At 46.6% G+C, this 16716-nt stretch overlaps 1 protein-coding gene across 10 annotated transcripts in view; it reads right to left on the reverse strand.

The window, feature by feature from the left end:
- Positions 1-16716, reverse strand: part of ZC3H7B (zinc finger CCCH-type containing 7B) — a 91580-nt gene that overhangs the window by 70925 nt on the left and 3939 nt on the right. For 6 of the 10 annotated variants that reach the window (XR_010595810.1, XM_065579092.1, XM_065579060.1 and 3 more), the window contains one exon: positions 1423-2377. Coding sequence is in view for 8 of the 10 variants with exons in the window: in XM_065579092.1 (XP_065435164.1) it covers positions 1423-1532 (110 nt within the window). In the remaining 2 variants the exon portion in view is untranslated. Of the gene's footprint in view, positions 1-1422; positions 2378-16716 lie in introns of those variants that run through there. The other 4 variants (XM_065579255.1, XM_065579126.1, XM_065579153.1 and 1 more) reach the window with 2 other exon arrangements.

The raw sequence follows: 16716 nt of genomic DNA on the forward strand, positions 1-16716 counted from the left end.
ACTTTTCAGTCTAGGGTAATGTGTTTGTACTATTTAGATATAAGAATAAGTTAAGGATAGTAATTTTCTAGAGTGGAGTTATCAGTTAGCGGCTAGGTACCGGGCTTGGTACCAGACTAATGCATTGTTTTCCCGGCTTCAAGGCCTGTCATTCATGTAACAAGTCTATGCCAGTGAGCAACCAACACTCCAGCCGCCTTAAGTGTCTGGGATAGGCACATGTGAGTGACAAATGTGACATTTATAGAGGGGTCAAACTTTGATAAAAAAAGGACGAGGCTGGCAGACTCAAGTACCCGCTTATGGTGTCTGTGCTTCACCTGCCATAGGAACCTGCTCAGAATAGGTACTGAGCATATCCAAATCATCTAGGAGTGCTCCTCCTGTTCTGACTGAATCCAGAGGCAGATCCTCATTGCCGATACCTAAGACAAGACAATGTAAAGTCTCCCATAGGCTCAGTACTGGGGCTTTGAAGTCGACAGTGAAGGCACCAAGCAGAGGCAATATCTCAGAAGTGCACTCAAAGAAGAGGCACTCCTAGACACAGTCCATAAACCAGGGGGGGATTGCTGACTTGGGAGTCCAGGAAGGGTCCATTGATACCAATCCCTGAAGGACCGGTGTGCACCTTTTGGTACTGCAGACTCAGGAGCCCTTTCTGGTGCTGTCTACACCTGAAGCTTTTGAGGCAGCCAGAGAGTTCCTTATCCTGTCAGTACCAGCTTCCCCTGCTGTTCAGGAATCTCAACCAGTACTGGAATTGGAAGTGCATGCCCCCATGGTCCCAGCTCTAGCCCCAGAGCACCATTCGGTGGGCTTCTACAGTTGCGGCTCCTCGCCAGGGGTGCTAGAACAATTTGTATAGTGGGGGTTCTGAGAGCCATTGAACCAAACTGTAAACCCTCTATATGATGGAAACCACTTCAAGACAGGGGATGTGGTAGCACCCCTAGTTCCAGCACTTATGCTCCTCTCCGTAGGGTTCCACCTAGAGGGAAGCCAGTGATGATCTCGCCAGAATTGCCATCTCCAAACTTGGAGCCAATCTCCCCAGTACCAATAGGGTCAGCTCACCTATGGTCTGAGAAGTGGACTCTACATCAGACCCCAAGGTCGGATCATCTGTGTCCCGACCTGAAAATGCCCAGTAGCCCCAGTGGGGCATCGGACCACTGTGGTACCGGCCACAGCCTCAGTACTCTAAGGACCAATGGCCTGCACATAACTGGGTCCCATCTCCATATTAATGGCCCTTTTGGGCCCTTTGGGGCTTCCCTCCACATTCTAAAGCCTCTATGCTCCCTTCCTGCCCTTCTACATTGGCAAGGCACCAGGAGCATCTGCAGCAATGTCACTGTCTTCCCTCCCCCAGTACAGGGACCGGTACCATGCATGGGGAACTGCATGCTGACAACTCACCTGTGGAGGAATTGGAGGAGGAAGGTCCTCAACAACCCTATGCCTCTTCTTCTTCGTCGCCTGATGAGGTGGTACCTACTTCTTCCACTCCTGATGATTTCAAAGCTCATCAAGTCTTGTTGAGGAGGGTGGCTGCAGCTCTGGCTATCTAACCAGAAGAGGTGCAGGTAAGGTCACACAGGCTCATAGACATTTAAGCCCTAGGGTAAGCCAACAGGATCCTCTAGGGTAGCTCTCCCTGTTAATGATGCTATCCTGGAGCCTGTCAAAGGTTTATGGCAAACTTTCCCTTCCTCTCATTGCTAAAAGGGTGGAGAGAAGACATTATGTCCCTTCACAAGGATTTGAACATGTCTAGAACCACCCCTCCTCTAGGCTCCTTAGTAGTCACTGCTGCTAATGAAAAAGAGAGGCAGGGACACCAGGCCTCTACCTGAAAGATAAAGAATTAAAAAAGCTAGACCTATTTGTCAGGAAGTTTTATTCCACAGAAGGTTTACAGCTTGGGATCACAAACCAGCAGGCTCTGCTGGGTCGATAAGACTTCAGCCTGTGGGATAATATCCTGAAGTTCAAAGTCAAGCTTCCTGATGAGGCAAAGCAGGAGTTGACTGCTGTGGTGGTGAAGGGCAAAGTAGTTGCAAAAGCAGCACTACAAGTGAGCCTTGATGCGGCAGACTTTATGGCTTGAGCTATGGCTTCTGCCATCACTATGCGGTGTTCATCTTGGCTGCAAGTGTCAGGTCTTCCCCCGGAGGTGCAACAAACCATTCAAGACCTCCCATTTGAAGGCGACTCATTCTTTTCTCATAAGACACAGAAGAGGCTTCAGAGCCTTAAGGATTTACGGGTGACCTTTAAGTCCCTGGGGATTTATACACCGGTGGCAAAAAGAAAGCTGTTCCGTCCATGGCAGTCCCAAGGGTTTCAGCCCTTCTTGCCACAAACCCAGGACCTGTCCAAAGAGAGGAGCAGAAGTTACAAGAGGCATCATTCTTCTCCTCCCATCTCTTCTGCAGCTAGACAAACTGGATATTCTAAACAATCATTGTGAGCAGTCTACCACTGACCAGAGTACCATCTTTCCACACCCCAATTTTTGCTAACCATTTCTTAAGTGCTTGGACCTGCATCATCATGGATCAATGGACCTTAAGCACAGTGGAACGGGGATACACCCTTTGATTTATTTCTATCCTCCCTTCCCAATCCCCTTCTCCATCCCTCTTCAGGGACCACTCTCACAAGACCATGCTACTTCAGGATGTCCATTCTCTCCGCCTCATGAGAGCTACACAGGAAGTTCCCATGTCATTCAGAGGGAAGGGATTTTATTTCCTTTGCTTCATAATCCCAAAGGCAAAAATGTGTGTGTGTGTGGGGGGGGGAGGGGTTTGGAGGATTTTAAAGCCTATTTTAGATCTAAGGCAGCTAAACAAGTTCCTAAAGAAAACAAAATTCTGGATGGTCACTCTAGCATCTATTATCCCTTCCTTAGATCCCAGGGACTGGTATGCTGCTCTCAACTTCAAGGACGCTTATTTTCTCATGGTGATTCACCAGAGCCACACAAAATTTATCAGATTCACGGTCAATGGATCCTATTACCAATTTGCAGTACTGGTTTTTGGCCTGTTTACCTGGCTGCAGGGCAGAGGATTTCCAACAGCTGACCAGAGTGGTCAGGATGGGCATTTTGGGACATCTCATGGAGGCCATTTACAGCGACAAAACCAAGCGCGGTATCTACACTGATACTTCATCGATATAACTTTGCCACAAAAAGCTCTATGCCTTTTGTCAAGGTGGTTTTATTTTATCACCAAAAGTTCCATTGTAGTGTGTACACCTCCACTGTTTTATTGAGAAAAGCTACCTTTTTTCAGCAAAACTCTGTAGTGTAGACAAGGCCTAAGTCTCCATATAAATATCACAGAGCTTCCAGCCATCCATTTACCTTGCATGGCATTCCTTTTATATATCAAGAGGCAGAATTTGTTGGTACTCACAGACAGCACAGCAGCCATGCCGCACCTCCCCTCCCCGGACCCCAAGCCGCTGCAGGGAAAAGCGGACTGCATGGAGGCATTCAGTGGCAGAGTCCAGGAAAGCATTAAGTGAGCACGATGAGAAGAGGCAGGATGCAATGCTGAGGCTAATGGGGGAGCAAACAGACATGCTCAGGCGTCTGGTGGAGCTGCAGGAAAGCCAACAAGAGCACAGACTGCCGTTGCATCCACTGTACAACCGCCTGCCCTCCTCCCCGGGTTCCATATCCTCCTCACCCAGATGCCCAAGAACGCGGGGGTGGGGGGAGAGGGAGGCTCCGGGCACCCAGCCACTCCACTCCAGAGGATGGCCCAAGCAACAGGGCCCAAGGCTGTCATTCAAACAGTTTTGATTTGTAGTGTGGCTAGAATAAGCAATGTGGTCTTGTCCTTCCCTCCTCCCCCACCCCACCCGGACTACCTTATCAGTTATTTCCCTTTTTTTTTAATTAATAAAGAAAGAATGCATGGTTTCAAAACAATAGTGACTTTATTTCCTTTGCCAGCTGTGATCGAAGGGGGGAGGGTGGTTGGCTTACAGGGAATTAAAATCAACAAAGGCTTTCCGTCAAGGAGAAACACACACAATTATCACACCATTGTCTGGCCAGTCATGAAACTGGTTTTCAAAGCATCTCTGATGCGCAGCGCACCTACCTGGGCTCTTCTAATCGCCCTGGTGTCTGGCTGTTCAAAATTGGCAGCCAGGCAATTTGCCTTAACCTCCCACCCCACCATAAACATCTCCCCCTTACTCTCACACATATTATGGAGCACACAGCAAGCAGTAATAACAATGAGAATATTGGTTGCGCTGAGGTCTAACCTAGTCAGAAAACAGCACCAGCGAGCTTTTAAATGTCCAAAGGCACATTTTACCACCACTCTGCACTTGCTCAGCCTATAGTTGAACTGCTCCTTACTACTGCCCAGGCTGCCTGTGTATGGCTTCATAAGCCATGGGAGCAAGGGGTAGGCTGGGTCTCCAAGGATAACTATTGGCATTTCACAATCCCCAACAGTAATTTTCTGGTCTGGGAAGTAAGTCCCTTCTTGCAGCTGCTCAAACAGCCCGGAGTTCCTAAAGATGCGAGCGTCATGCACCTTTCCCGGCCATCCCATGTTGATGTCGGTGAAACGTCTCTTGTGATCCACCAATGCTTGCAGCACCATTGAGGAGTACCCCTTGCAGTTTATGTACTGGTTGGCAAAGTGGTCCGGTGCACAGGGCCAGCTCCAGGCACCAGCTTGGCAAGCAGGTGCTTGGGGCGGCCACTCCGGAGAAGGGTGGCAGGTCCAGCTATTTGGCGGCAATTCGGCGGATGGTCCCTCACTCCCGCTCGGAGCGAAGGACCTTCCGCCGATTGCCGCCGCAGATCGCGATCGCGGTTTGTTTTTGTTTTTTTGGCTGCTTGGGGCGGCCAAAACCTGGAGCCGGCCCTGCTGGTGCCAAGATAGGGATATGCATTCCATTATTGCCCCACCACAGTTAGGGAACCCCATTGCAGCAAAGCCATCCACTATGACCTGCACATTTCCCAGAGTCACTACCCTTGATAACAGAACGTCAGTTATTGCATTGGCTACTTGAATCACAGCAGTCCACACAGTAGATTTGCCCACTCCAAATTGATTCCCGACTGACCGGTAGCAATCAGGCATTGCAAGCTTCCACAAGGCTATCGCCACTCGCTTCTCAACTGTCAGGGCAGCTCTCATCTTTGTATTCCTGCGCTTTAGGGCAGGGGAAAGCAACTCACGGAGTTCCAGGAAAGTGGCCTTATGCATGCGAAAGTTTTGCAGCGACTGGGAATCATCCCATACCTGCAACACTATGTGGTCCCACCAGTCTATGCTTGTTTGCTGGGTCCAGAATTGGCGTTCCACTGTATCAACTAGCCCCACTGCCACCACGATGTCCCAATTGCCACAGCCTGTGCTTTCAGGAATGTCTGTGTCCATGTCCTCCTCACAATCATCCTTGTGCTGCCGTCTCTTAGCCAGGTTCTGCACATACAGCAGTATAATGCGTGAGGTGTTTACAATGCTCGCAACAGCAGCGGTGAGCTGAGCGGTCTCCATGTTTGCCGTGCTATGGTGTCTGCATGGGTAACCCAGGAAAAAAGGCACTAAATGATTGTCTACAGTTGCTTTCACGGAGGGAGGAAGGGAGGGGAGACTGACAACATGTACCCAAAACCACCCGCAACAATGTTTTTGCCCCATCAGGCATTGGAAGCTTAACCCAGAATTCCAATGGGCAGCGGAGACTGCGGGAACTGTGGGATAGCTTCCCACAGTGCACCGCTCCGTGAGTCGATGCTAGCCACAGTAGTGAGGACACGCTCCGCCGACTTAATGCACTTAGTGCATTTCTTAGTGCTATTCTAAAAATCGACTTCTATAAAATCGACCTAATTTCATAGTGTAGACATACCCTTAATTGCATCTTCCATTTAGACAGAATGAAGAGCAGCTAGCATGCCCATCAGCTTAAATGAAATGGCTAGTTACACATTTGCTAGTAACTGCCGATACTCTCTAGCATAACAGTACCATTTTAATAATTTTGGTAGAAATATTTCACCCCTAATCAAAATAGTTAAACTGGTATAAAAATAGTGAATATACCAGGCCTTTGTTGACACTGCTCAGACATGAGTATGGCTCTCAGGAGCGTAGCAAGTTCATGCAGCAGTGCCAATTCTGGTGATTTTTATCATGGATCTTATGATATTTGTTGTTTTTTCTTAAAGCCCCAGATCCTGAAGTTGTTTGGTTATGTAGGAATATCAGCAGGGCTGGTTCTGGACCAAATGGCACCCCAGGTGAGGAGCGTCTTTGGCTCCTCCATTTGATAAACTTTGGAATACCTTTTTCATTGCATCTGTAGCCCATTTCACGACTTTGATGGACGATTTATCTCTGTCATATAAGACAATACATTTGCATGCTAGGATCTGTGAATCTGTATTTATTTATGCCATATATAAACAAATAAAAAAATTATTTCCTCTAACCTTATAGAACCTTTTTAATGTTAAGAATAATTGAAATGTACTAACATCAAGAAATTGAACTGTGCACCATCATTGGGTGGACCAGTATTAAATAGTGTTACAGTAGGTGACAGCCTTGGAACATTAACCCTAGTCCTTTAGTTCAAAAGGTCGCTTTTCTCGCCTTTGCCCTCACAAATTGAAGCACAGCATCAGAGAGATCCCAAGACTGGACAATATTTTCAAGCAATGAAATAGCAAGTGATGTCAGTCTCTGGTCAGCCATCGTCAATCAAAGATATGTTTTAATGAGCCTGACCTTTGAAAAGCTGTGCTCACCACTCGTGACTGTGACCCGCAGCGTGAGCAGAATCCTCAAAGCTATCCACACATTAGGAAAAGTGTCCTTCAGCTCTGCATCATGAATGAATTGCAGAACTTGGAGTGGAGAGTGCTTCCCATTTGGCAAAATGTATCGGACGTTGTCCAGTTTGACACAGAGGTTTTTATCATTGATGTCCGAACAGTCCCATGTGTCAGCATCTGGTGAAGGTCCATACAATTGTTCAAGAGTGTTTTCCTGTCCATTGGCAGCTTATTAGGTCATACAACTCCCCCCCACCCCCCGGCCAGGTCTTTTTGTGGTGCTTCATTTGTCCAAACCTTTCTTTGATGGACACTCAAGCAGTGTCAATGAGGGAGCAAAAAAAAACCCTCTTGAATTTTTCTTCCGAGCTTCTCATCACCTCATTTCTGCCCTCGTAACAAATTGTCTCTTCTTCCAGTGAATACAAGTTTCCTTGAAGATAGGCTCAACTCCTAAGTTGTCTGCCATTTCTTTTGCAGCAATGATGACATCTTCAAATCATGGTCTCTGTAGACCATAACAAAATCAAAGCAGCTTCTCATCAAAATATTAGCGGTTGCAATGTCAATCGATTGAGTTTGTAATGACTTGCCTACAACGTTTACTTCGAACAGGATATTGTGCCAAATCACAACTGAGACCAGAAATTTAAAGTCAATAATCTAGTTTGCCAGGCTTTGCAGCTCATGTCAGATTCCGGCCTTGGCTTTACTTAACTGTGCTAGTTCCATTAGGGCATTGTAAACCTCACTGGTCCTTACGCTGTCAATGCAGCTCTCCCAGCATGTTTAACTTAGCTGCTTCATGGTCAGATTTGTAACATTATCTGTGAGGATCTTCCACCTGATAGTTGATGCTGAAAACAGGACATATATCCTTTGTAGTACTCCGAAGAGAGATACTGAATATAAAGAAGATGATGATGCATCTGACACAACCAGGTTGAGGGAATGGCAGCCACAAGGAACAAAGAAAGCTCTTCAGTGCAAGGATCCTTTCCTAGACGCCACTGTTTCTGCCCTTCATATCTATACTGTTGTTGTAGCTTTGGCCACGGCAGTCCTGAAGCTTTATTTTATTCTCATTCAAAATGTTCATAAAGAGTTCTGTCAGGCCTTATCCAGTAGAGTTGTCCACAGACTGTAAACAGATAAAGTGTTCCTTTACTTGGATAAATCTTTGTTGTCAACCAATCTTACTGTAAATTACATCTTTTCATTGTGACTAATGTCAGGAGTGCAGTCTATTCTTACCGTTTAGTACTTTGCTTTGCCAGGCCACATCAATATGTTATCAAGCACCTTCCTTGCCATGTCAATCAATTAATTTTGAATTGTTTTGTTGCAGTAATGGTCCATAGCTTCATTATGAACTAGGTGCTCTTGAATGACACTGTCGTATTTCCCAAGGAGCGCTACCAGACCAAGGAAATTACTGTTATGTTCAGTGAACAACTTATCTGACGAGCCCCGGAAAGCCAAATTATTTGCAAGGAAGAGGGTAATTAAGATCAGACACTCAAGCACATTCCTCCAGTGCTGGGTTTCTAGATTAATAATGATCTGGTTTTCTGTATCTATGCATTTATTCAGCTTGAGCCTGGACACAACCTCCATCCATTTGGAGTAGGCCATAAAATGGATGGGTGACTTTTCATGTTGCTTCAGAGCATCAGCTCAATAGGTATCTCTGGTGTCTCATTAAATATGTCCTTTATTAGTCGCTACTTACATTCTTCAAATCTTAAAACATAAGTACGCTTTCACAATTACACAATAAAACAAGGTTCACAATATGGCAGCTGGGCTCTCACTTCCCTTCCCTTTTATATCTCACTGACTGAAGGGTGACATTCCGCCTCTTATATACCCACAAGGCCATGGCTGACAACATTCTAGGAGGTTCAAGGAAAATATAGTTCTCAGAAAGTCTGTAAGGTGCCCCGAGATTCTACAAAGGTCCAGAACATTCTAGAATGTTAGTGAAAAACGACAAAAAATATTTTCATCAATTGTAATAAACGTTTACAGCTAGGCAAAGTAAGAAAAATGCTGTTTGAAAACTTATTAGAGTTTGATTTAAGACTATTTACTTTGTATGTTTTGATATGTGATGTTCACAATTTGTGTTTTAAGGGTTATAAAGCTTTATCTTTTTGAATCTGTCATTAAATAATTATCTGACCCCCCCCACAGTGTCTGACCCCCATAATTTCCCACAACTTTGAAAATTTAAAATTGATAACAATTGGGGAAAATGCTTAAAACCCATAATTTTGCACAGCTGTGAACATTTACATTGATAAAAATTGAAAAAATACTTAAAAATAAATATTGATATGTCAAAATTACAGACTAATAAAAATGGAATTCTGTCAAGACTACTTAAGTTACATGTTACATTCCTGAAAATGATGAGTGTCCTTGTTGTGCCGCAGGGCCAACCAGTAGACCAAACTCAACCCCTTAAAGTCTTCATATCCAACAGCTGGATTAATTGTACAGATTGCTCCAGCTGTAATTTGAAATGAAATCCAGGTCAGCGTCAGTAGGCAGCAGCTGTGTCCCTATTGGACCAAGCCAAGAGGAGCTATGCTAAGCTTGTTCCACCAGGGAGTAGTTTGTTGCATAGCTTACATTGTCGTACAGTTCATGCCTTTTGTTTTATTGGGCTCTATTGATAGGGGAAAATATCACACAAATATATACAGTCACAGTCCAAAAGCATGTATTTTTTAATCATAACATAAAATCTCTAACACTTGGTAGGATGGCCATCTTTCCCATTAGGTAAGTGTGACAGCAAAATATAAGACAAGGGAGATCTATAAAGATAATATTATTTAAATGACAATTTAGTGAAAATTCACAGAGTAGGGGGTCACCTACAGTAGGGTACCCCCTACTGGAGTTTTTCACCTGGGACACATTAATTCAGCTAGATAGTTGCCTGCGTTTACAACAGGCTACATAAAAAGCATTAGTGAAGTGTGTTCAAACTAAAATTTCATACAGACAATGACTTGTTTATACTGCTCAATATACTATACACTGAAATGTAAGTACAATACTTTGATTCCAATGGATTTATTTTGTAATTATATGGTAAAAGTGAGAAAGACAGCAACACTATTGCTGAAAAATTGCCGAAACACTTTTGTCAAGTATCAGAGAGGTAGCCATGTTAGTCTGAATCTGTAAAAAGCAACAGAGGGTCCTGTGGCACCTTTGAGACTAACAGAAGTATAAGGAGCATAAGCTTTCGTGGGTAAGAACCTCACTTCTTCAAATGCAAGAAGAAGTGAGGTTCTTACCCACGAAAGCTTATGCTCCCTATACTTCTGTTAGTCTCAAAGGTGCCACAGGACCCTCTGTTGCTTGTAACACTTTTGTATTTTTATGTCTGATTTTGTAAGCAAGTAGTTTTTAAGTGAGGTGAAACTTGGGGGTACGCAAGACAAATCAGACTCCTGAAAGGGGTACAGAAGTCTGGAAAGGCTGAGAGCCACTTATCTAACAAAACTGAGATGATTCTGGAAATATCAGGAGGGCTGGCAACTGTATATTCACTAGCAGTTGCATAAGTCATGTTTGCAATCCTGTTCATAATTCATATTATCTCATCTTCCACAAAAGCAGACAATCAGTTACCAATGCACATCCTTCCCTCCAGATATCTGGAAAGCCTCTAAACCATTGCGCTGATTCTTTCTGTATTAAGTACAAAGCACAGCTAACGGAAGCCATGCAGGAGGAACCACCGCAAGGGATTCCTGAGTGCTTGTGCATGGCATAGGCTGGCAGTGAGCAAGGAACAAAATCATTTGGGTACCTGCACACTATACTAATACACACAGTTCAGGAGGAGTTCATAAGTTTGGGGGCCTTTGATGACCCAAGCAACTTGTCCTATGGGCTCAAGGGGCATTTGTGATGTGGGGTGGAGAAGAAGATCACAGCACATACAGCTTCAGTGACAGACAAGTTGACACTGAATAACATAACTTTTCTGAAAATCTGAGTAGTCAGACTGTAAAAGGCATGTCACTGCCTCTGGGGATGATCTCTTTAGGGGCCTCAACTTCTCCTGACTGACCCCATTACAAGGCATTATTTGTTTAAAGTTGGTAACAAGTCATTTTAAGATAATTTAGGGTGTGCTGAATCCAAATACGGTTGTTAGCAAACTGCACGTTGTGTATAAAGGCCTCTACAAAGAAAACAAAGTTGGATCTTAATGGGCTGTGGGACGTAATAAAAGTAATCAAATAATATGCACAACTTTTTTATAAAGCTATTGAATTTCAATTTCTTATTTGTAAATATTGTAATATGTTATACAACCATGAAAGAGCACGTTTAGATGGCTCTTATAACTTGAGCATAAGCAACTTGAAACAAACGTATACAAATTGATTTATTAATTGATTTTCTATCAGAAATACAACACAACCTGAAAACACCTGTTTTTTAAAATAAGTGAAAATATTTTCTTAACTAAACATTGAGTTAACATTTTAATGCACACAAGTTAAGCACATGTTAATGTTGTACTATTTCAAGAAACCCTGAAACACAGTGGCAGATTGAATTAATGTCTTAGGCCTGGTCTACACTACGGGTTTAGGTCGACTTTAGCAGCTTTAAATTGAATTAAGCCTGGACACGTCCACACGACAAAGCCCTTTCTTTCGACTTAAAGGGTCCTTTAAACCGGTTTCTTTACACCACCTTCGACGAGGGGATTAGCGATAAAATCGGCCTTTGCGGGTCGGAATTGGGGTAGTGTGGACGGAATTCGACGTTATTGGCCTCCGGGAGCTATCCCACAGTGCTTCATTGTGACAGCTCTGGACAGCACTCTCAACTCAGATGCACTGACCAGGTAGACAGGAAAAGACCCGCGAACGTTTGAATTTCATTTCCTGTTTGCTCAGCGTGGAGAGCACAGGTGACCACGCAGAGCTCATCAGCACAGGTAACCATGATGGAGTCCCAGGATCGCAAAAGAGCTCCAGCATGGACCGAACGGGAGGTACGGGATCTGCTCGCCATATGGGGAGATGAATCAGTGCTAGCTGAACTCCGTAGCAGTAAAAGAAATGGAAAAGTATTAGAAAAGGTCTCCAAGGCCATGAAGGACCGAGGCCATAACAGGGACACATAGCAGTGCCGCGTGAAAATTAAGGAGCTACGGCAAGCCTACCACAAAGCCAGAGAAGCAAACGGAAGGTCCGGGGCAGAGCCGCAAACTTGCCGCTTCTACGCGGAGCTGCATGCCATTCTAGGGGGTGCAGCCACCACTACCCCAACCGTGTGCTATGACTCCGTCAATGGAGAAACACACAGGGAAGACGGTTCGGGGAACGAGGAAGATGAGGATGGAGGTACTGTAGGTAGCTCACAGCAGCAAGGAAGCGGAGAAACCGGTTTCCCCAACAGCCAGGATATGTTTGTGACCCTGGACCTGGAACCAGTAACCCCCAAACTCACCCAAGACCCTCAGGGCACACAGGAGACCTCTGGTGAGTGTACCTTTGTAAATATTTGTAAACATTACACATGGTTTAAAAGCAAGCGTGTTTAATGATTAATTTGCCCTGGCAATCGCGGCCAGTACATCTACTGGAAAAGTCTGTTAACGTGTACGGGGATGGAGCGGAAATCCTCCAGGGACATCTCCAGAAAGCTCTCCTTCATGTACTCCAGGCCAGTAGCACGTAGTCTGGAATCATTGCATAACAAAGCATGGCAGCGTATGGTCCCGGTGTTTGCTGGCATGCAGACAATATCCATTCCTTATCTCTCTTTGTTATCCTCAGGAGAGTGATATCATTCACGGTCACCTGGTTGAAATGGGGTGATTTTATTAAGGGGACATTCAGAGGTGCCCGTTCCTGCTCTTCTGAACAGAAATGTTCCCCGCTGTTAACCACGCGGTGGGGGGAGGGGTGAAGTGATCATCCCAGAGAATCGGGTGTGTGTGTGTGGGGGGTGGTTTACTTGGGTTTGTGCCGCATGTTAACCCGGAAACCGCAGCCCCTCCTTTTACATTGAAAACCCATTTTAAATGGCCAACCCAATTCATCCTTGATATGGGAAATGCGCTGCTGTTTGAAACCTTTCCTGCATGTTAAGAAGGTTAAAAAAGCCAAAAGACTGTGGCCTACCATGGCTGCCTGCAAGCTGAAATATGTTGCCTGGGGCACTGCGTGAGTGATCTCTCATACCAAACCGGCAGGCAGAGGAAAAATGCGACCTTGTAATGAAAGAGTGTACCCATTGTTCTCTAAAATGTGTCTTTTTTAACCACCTCTCCCTTCTCCTCCACCAGCTACAAATGTTTCTCCTTCGCAGAGGCTAGTGAACATTAGAAAGAGAAAACTGAGGACGCGGGACGATATGTTCACGGAGCTGCAGATGTCCTCCCACGCTGATAGAGCACAGCAGAATGCGTGGAGGCAGTCAATGTCGGACATGAGAAAAGCACAATATGAACGAGAGGAGAGGTGGCGGGCTGAATGGCGGGATGGAAAGAGCAAGTGGCGGGCTGAAGATGATAGGTGGCATCAGCTTGCAGACAGACGGCAAGAGTCAATGCTCCGTCTGCTGGAGCATCAAACTGATATGCTCGAGCGTATGGTTGAGCTGCAGGAAAGGCAGCAGGAGCAGAGACCGCCGCTACAGCCCCTGTTTAACCAACAGCCCTCCTCCCCAAGTTCCATAGCCTCCTCACCCAGACGCCCAAGAACACGGTGGGGGGGCCTCCGGCCACCCAGTCACTCCACCCCAGATGATCGCCCAAGCATCAGAAGGCTGGCCTTCAATAAGAGTTAAAGTTTTAAAATGCAGTGTGTCCTTTTCCATCCCTCCTCCCCCACCCATCCCAGGCTACCTTGGCAATTATCCCCCTACTTCTGTGAGGAATTAATAAAGAATGCATGAATGTGAAAAAACAATGACTTTATTGCCTCTGCAAGCGGTGCTCGAATTGGGGAGGGAAGGGTGGGGTGGGGTGGTTGGTTTACAGGGAAGTAGAGTGAACCGGCCGGGGGGGGGGGGGGGGGGTTGGAGGGTTCATCAAGGAGAAACAAACAGAAGTTTCACACAGTAGCCTGGCCAGTCACAAAACTCGTTTTCAAAGCTTCTCTGATGCGCACCGCGCCCTGCTGTGCTCCTCTAACCGCCCTGGTGTCTGGCTGCGCGTAATCAGCAGCCAGGCGAGTTGCCTCAACCTCCCACCCCGCCATAAATGTCTCCCCCTTACTCTCACAGATATTGTGGAGCGCACAGCAAGCAGCAATAACAATGGGGATATTCTTTTCGCTGAGGTCTGAGCGAGTCAGTAAGCTGCGCCAGCGCGCTTTTAAACGTCCAAATGCACATTCCACCACCATTCGGCACTTGCTCAGCCTATAGTTGAACAGGTCCTGACTACTGTCCAGGCTGCCTGTGTACGGCTTCATGAGCCATGGCATTAAGGGGTAGGCTGGGTCCCCAAGGATCACGATAGGCATTTCAACATCCCCAACGGTTACTTTCTGGTCCGGGAAGAAAGTCCCTTCCTCCAGCTTTCGAAACAGACCAGAGTTTCTGAAGACGCGAGCATCATGTACCTTTCCCGGCCATCCCACGTTGATGTTGGTGAAACGTCCCTTGTGATCCACCAGGGCTTGCAGCAGCATTGAAAAGTACCCCTTGCAGTTTATGTAGTCGGTGGCTTGGTGCTCCGGTGCCAAGATAGGGATATGGGTTCCGTCTATGGCCCCGCCACAGTTTGGGAATCCCATTTCAGCAAAACCATCCACTATTGCCTGCACGTTGCCCAGAGTCACTACCCTTGATATCACCAGGTCTTTCATTGCCCTGGCAACTTGGATCACAGCAGCCCCTACCGTAGATTTGCCCACTCCAAATTGATTCCCGACTGACCGGTAGCTGTCTGGCGTTGCAAGCTTCCACAGGGCTATCGCCACTCGCTTCTCAACTGTGAGGGCTGCTCTCATCTTGGTATCCTGGCGTTTCAGGGCAGGGGAAAGCAAGTCACAAAGTTCCATGAAAGTGCCCTTACGCATGCGAAAGTTTCGCAGCCACTGGGAATCGTCCCACACCTGCAGCACGATGCGGTCCCACCAGTCTGTGCTTGTTTCCCGGGCCCAGAATCGGCGTTCCACGGCATGAGCCTGCCCCAGTGACACCATGATTTCTACATTGCTGGGGCCTGTGCCTTGTGAGAGGTCTATGTCCATGTCAATTTCCTCATCACTCTCTTCGCCGCGCTGCAATCGCCTCCTCGGCTGGTCCGGGTTTCACCTTGGCATGTCCTGGCTCTGCATATACTCCAGGACAATGCGCGTGGTGTTCATAGTGCTCATAATTGACGCGGTGATCTGAGCGGGCTCCATGATCCCAGTGCTAGCTATGGTGCCTGGTCAGAAAAAAGGCGCGAAACTAGTATCTGACGGACCAGGAGAAGGAGGGAGGGCGGGAGGGAGGGCCGAGTGACGACATGGCGTACAGGTACAGGGAATTAAAATCAAGAAAGGTGGCTGTGCATCATGGAGAAACACAAACAACTGTCACACAGAATGGTCCCCCCAAAGATTAAACTGAAAACCCTGGGATTAGCAGGCCATTGATTTCACGGAGGAAGGGGAAGCAAATGAATACAGAACAAATCTATTTTTACATCTTAAGCTGGCAGCCGACGGTGCAGCATGAGTGATAGCCTCTGCAGTACGATGACGACGGATACCAGTCGTAATATACCATCTTCTACCAAAAGGCAAGGGGCTGCTGCTGTGTAGCAATGCAGCCCCACGTCTGCCAGCACCCAGATCGCCCTCGGCCTCTTCTGGGTGCTTAGCAGACAATACTGGGCAATTGGCAGAAAATAGTATACTACGACTGATAGCCATCATCATCGAGACAGTAGCATGTCTGCCCAGGTGCCCATGATTGACAGCCACTGCAGTATGATGACGATGGTTACCAGTCATAATATACCATCTTCTACCAAAGGGCAAGGGGCTGGTGCAATGCAGCCCTACGGCTGCCAGCCCCACAGCTATTAGTCATGCTACACCGTCTACCGCCAAAAGGCAGTTAGCAGCTGCTGCTGTGTAGCAATGCAGTCCCACGTCTGCCGGCACCCAGAGGACATATGGTGACGGTGAGCTCAGCTGAGCTGAGCGGGCTCCATGCTTGCCGTGGTATGTTGTCTGCACAGGTAACCCAGGTAAAAAGGCGCGAATCTATTGTCTGCCGTTGCTGTGACGGAGGGGGAGGGGCCTGACGACATGTACCCAGAACCTCCCGCGACACTGTTTTGCATCATCCGGGCATTGGGATCTCAACCCAGAATTCCAATGGGCGGCGGAGACTGCGGGAACTGTGGGATAGCTGTGGGATAGCTACCCATAGTGCAATGCTCCGGAAGTCGACGCTAGCCTCGGTACTGTGGACGTGGTCCGCCGACTAGAGCACTTAGAGCATTTTATGTGGGGACACACACAATCGGCTGTATACAACCAATTTCTATAAAACCGGCTTCTATAAATTCGAACTAATTTCGTAGTGTAGACATACCCTTAGTGTATTTGGTCACTTACTGTGACATTACTAATTTGATAATACTGTCCTTAAGCACTAAGGTACAGGTACATCGACACAACCTTGTTCCAGTGCTCTACATTTGTATGCTTCTATACAAACAAGTCATGCTGTTTTGCAGTGGCATTGCTGACTTCCGCACCCTGTGCAGCCACAGAATACTGCCTCCATGTAGTCTGCTGGTATTGGTGGCAATGACATAAGCTATAGCAACAGACCTTTGTTCTCCTGTTTCCAAAGCATTGGATTTGGAAGAGGAAGTACTGAAT

The sequence above is a fragment of the Chrysemys picta genome, chromosome 1, assembly GCF_011386835.1.
Source record: "Chrysemys picta bellii isolate R12L10 chromosome 1, ASM1138683v2, whole genome shotgun sequence".
In the NCBI taxonomy this organism is placed as follows: Eukaryota; Metazoa; Chordata; order Testudines; family Emydidae; genus Chrysemys; species Chrysemys picta.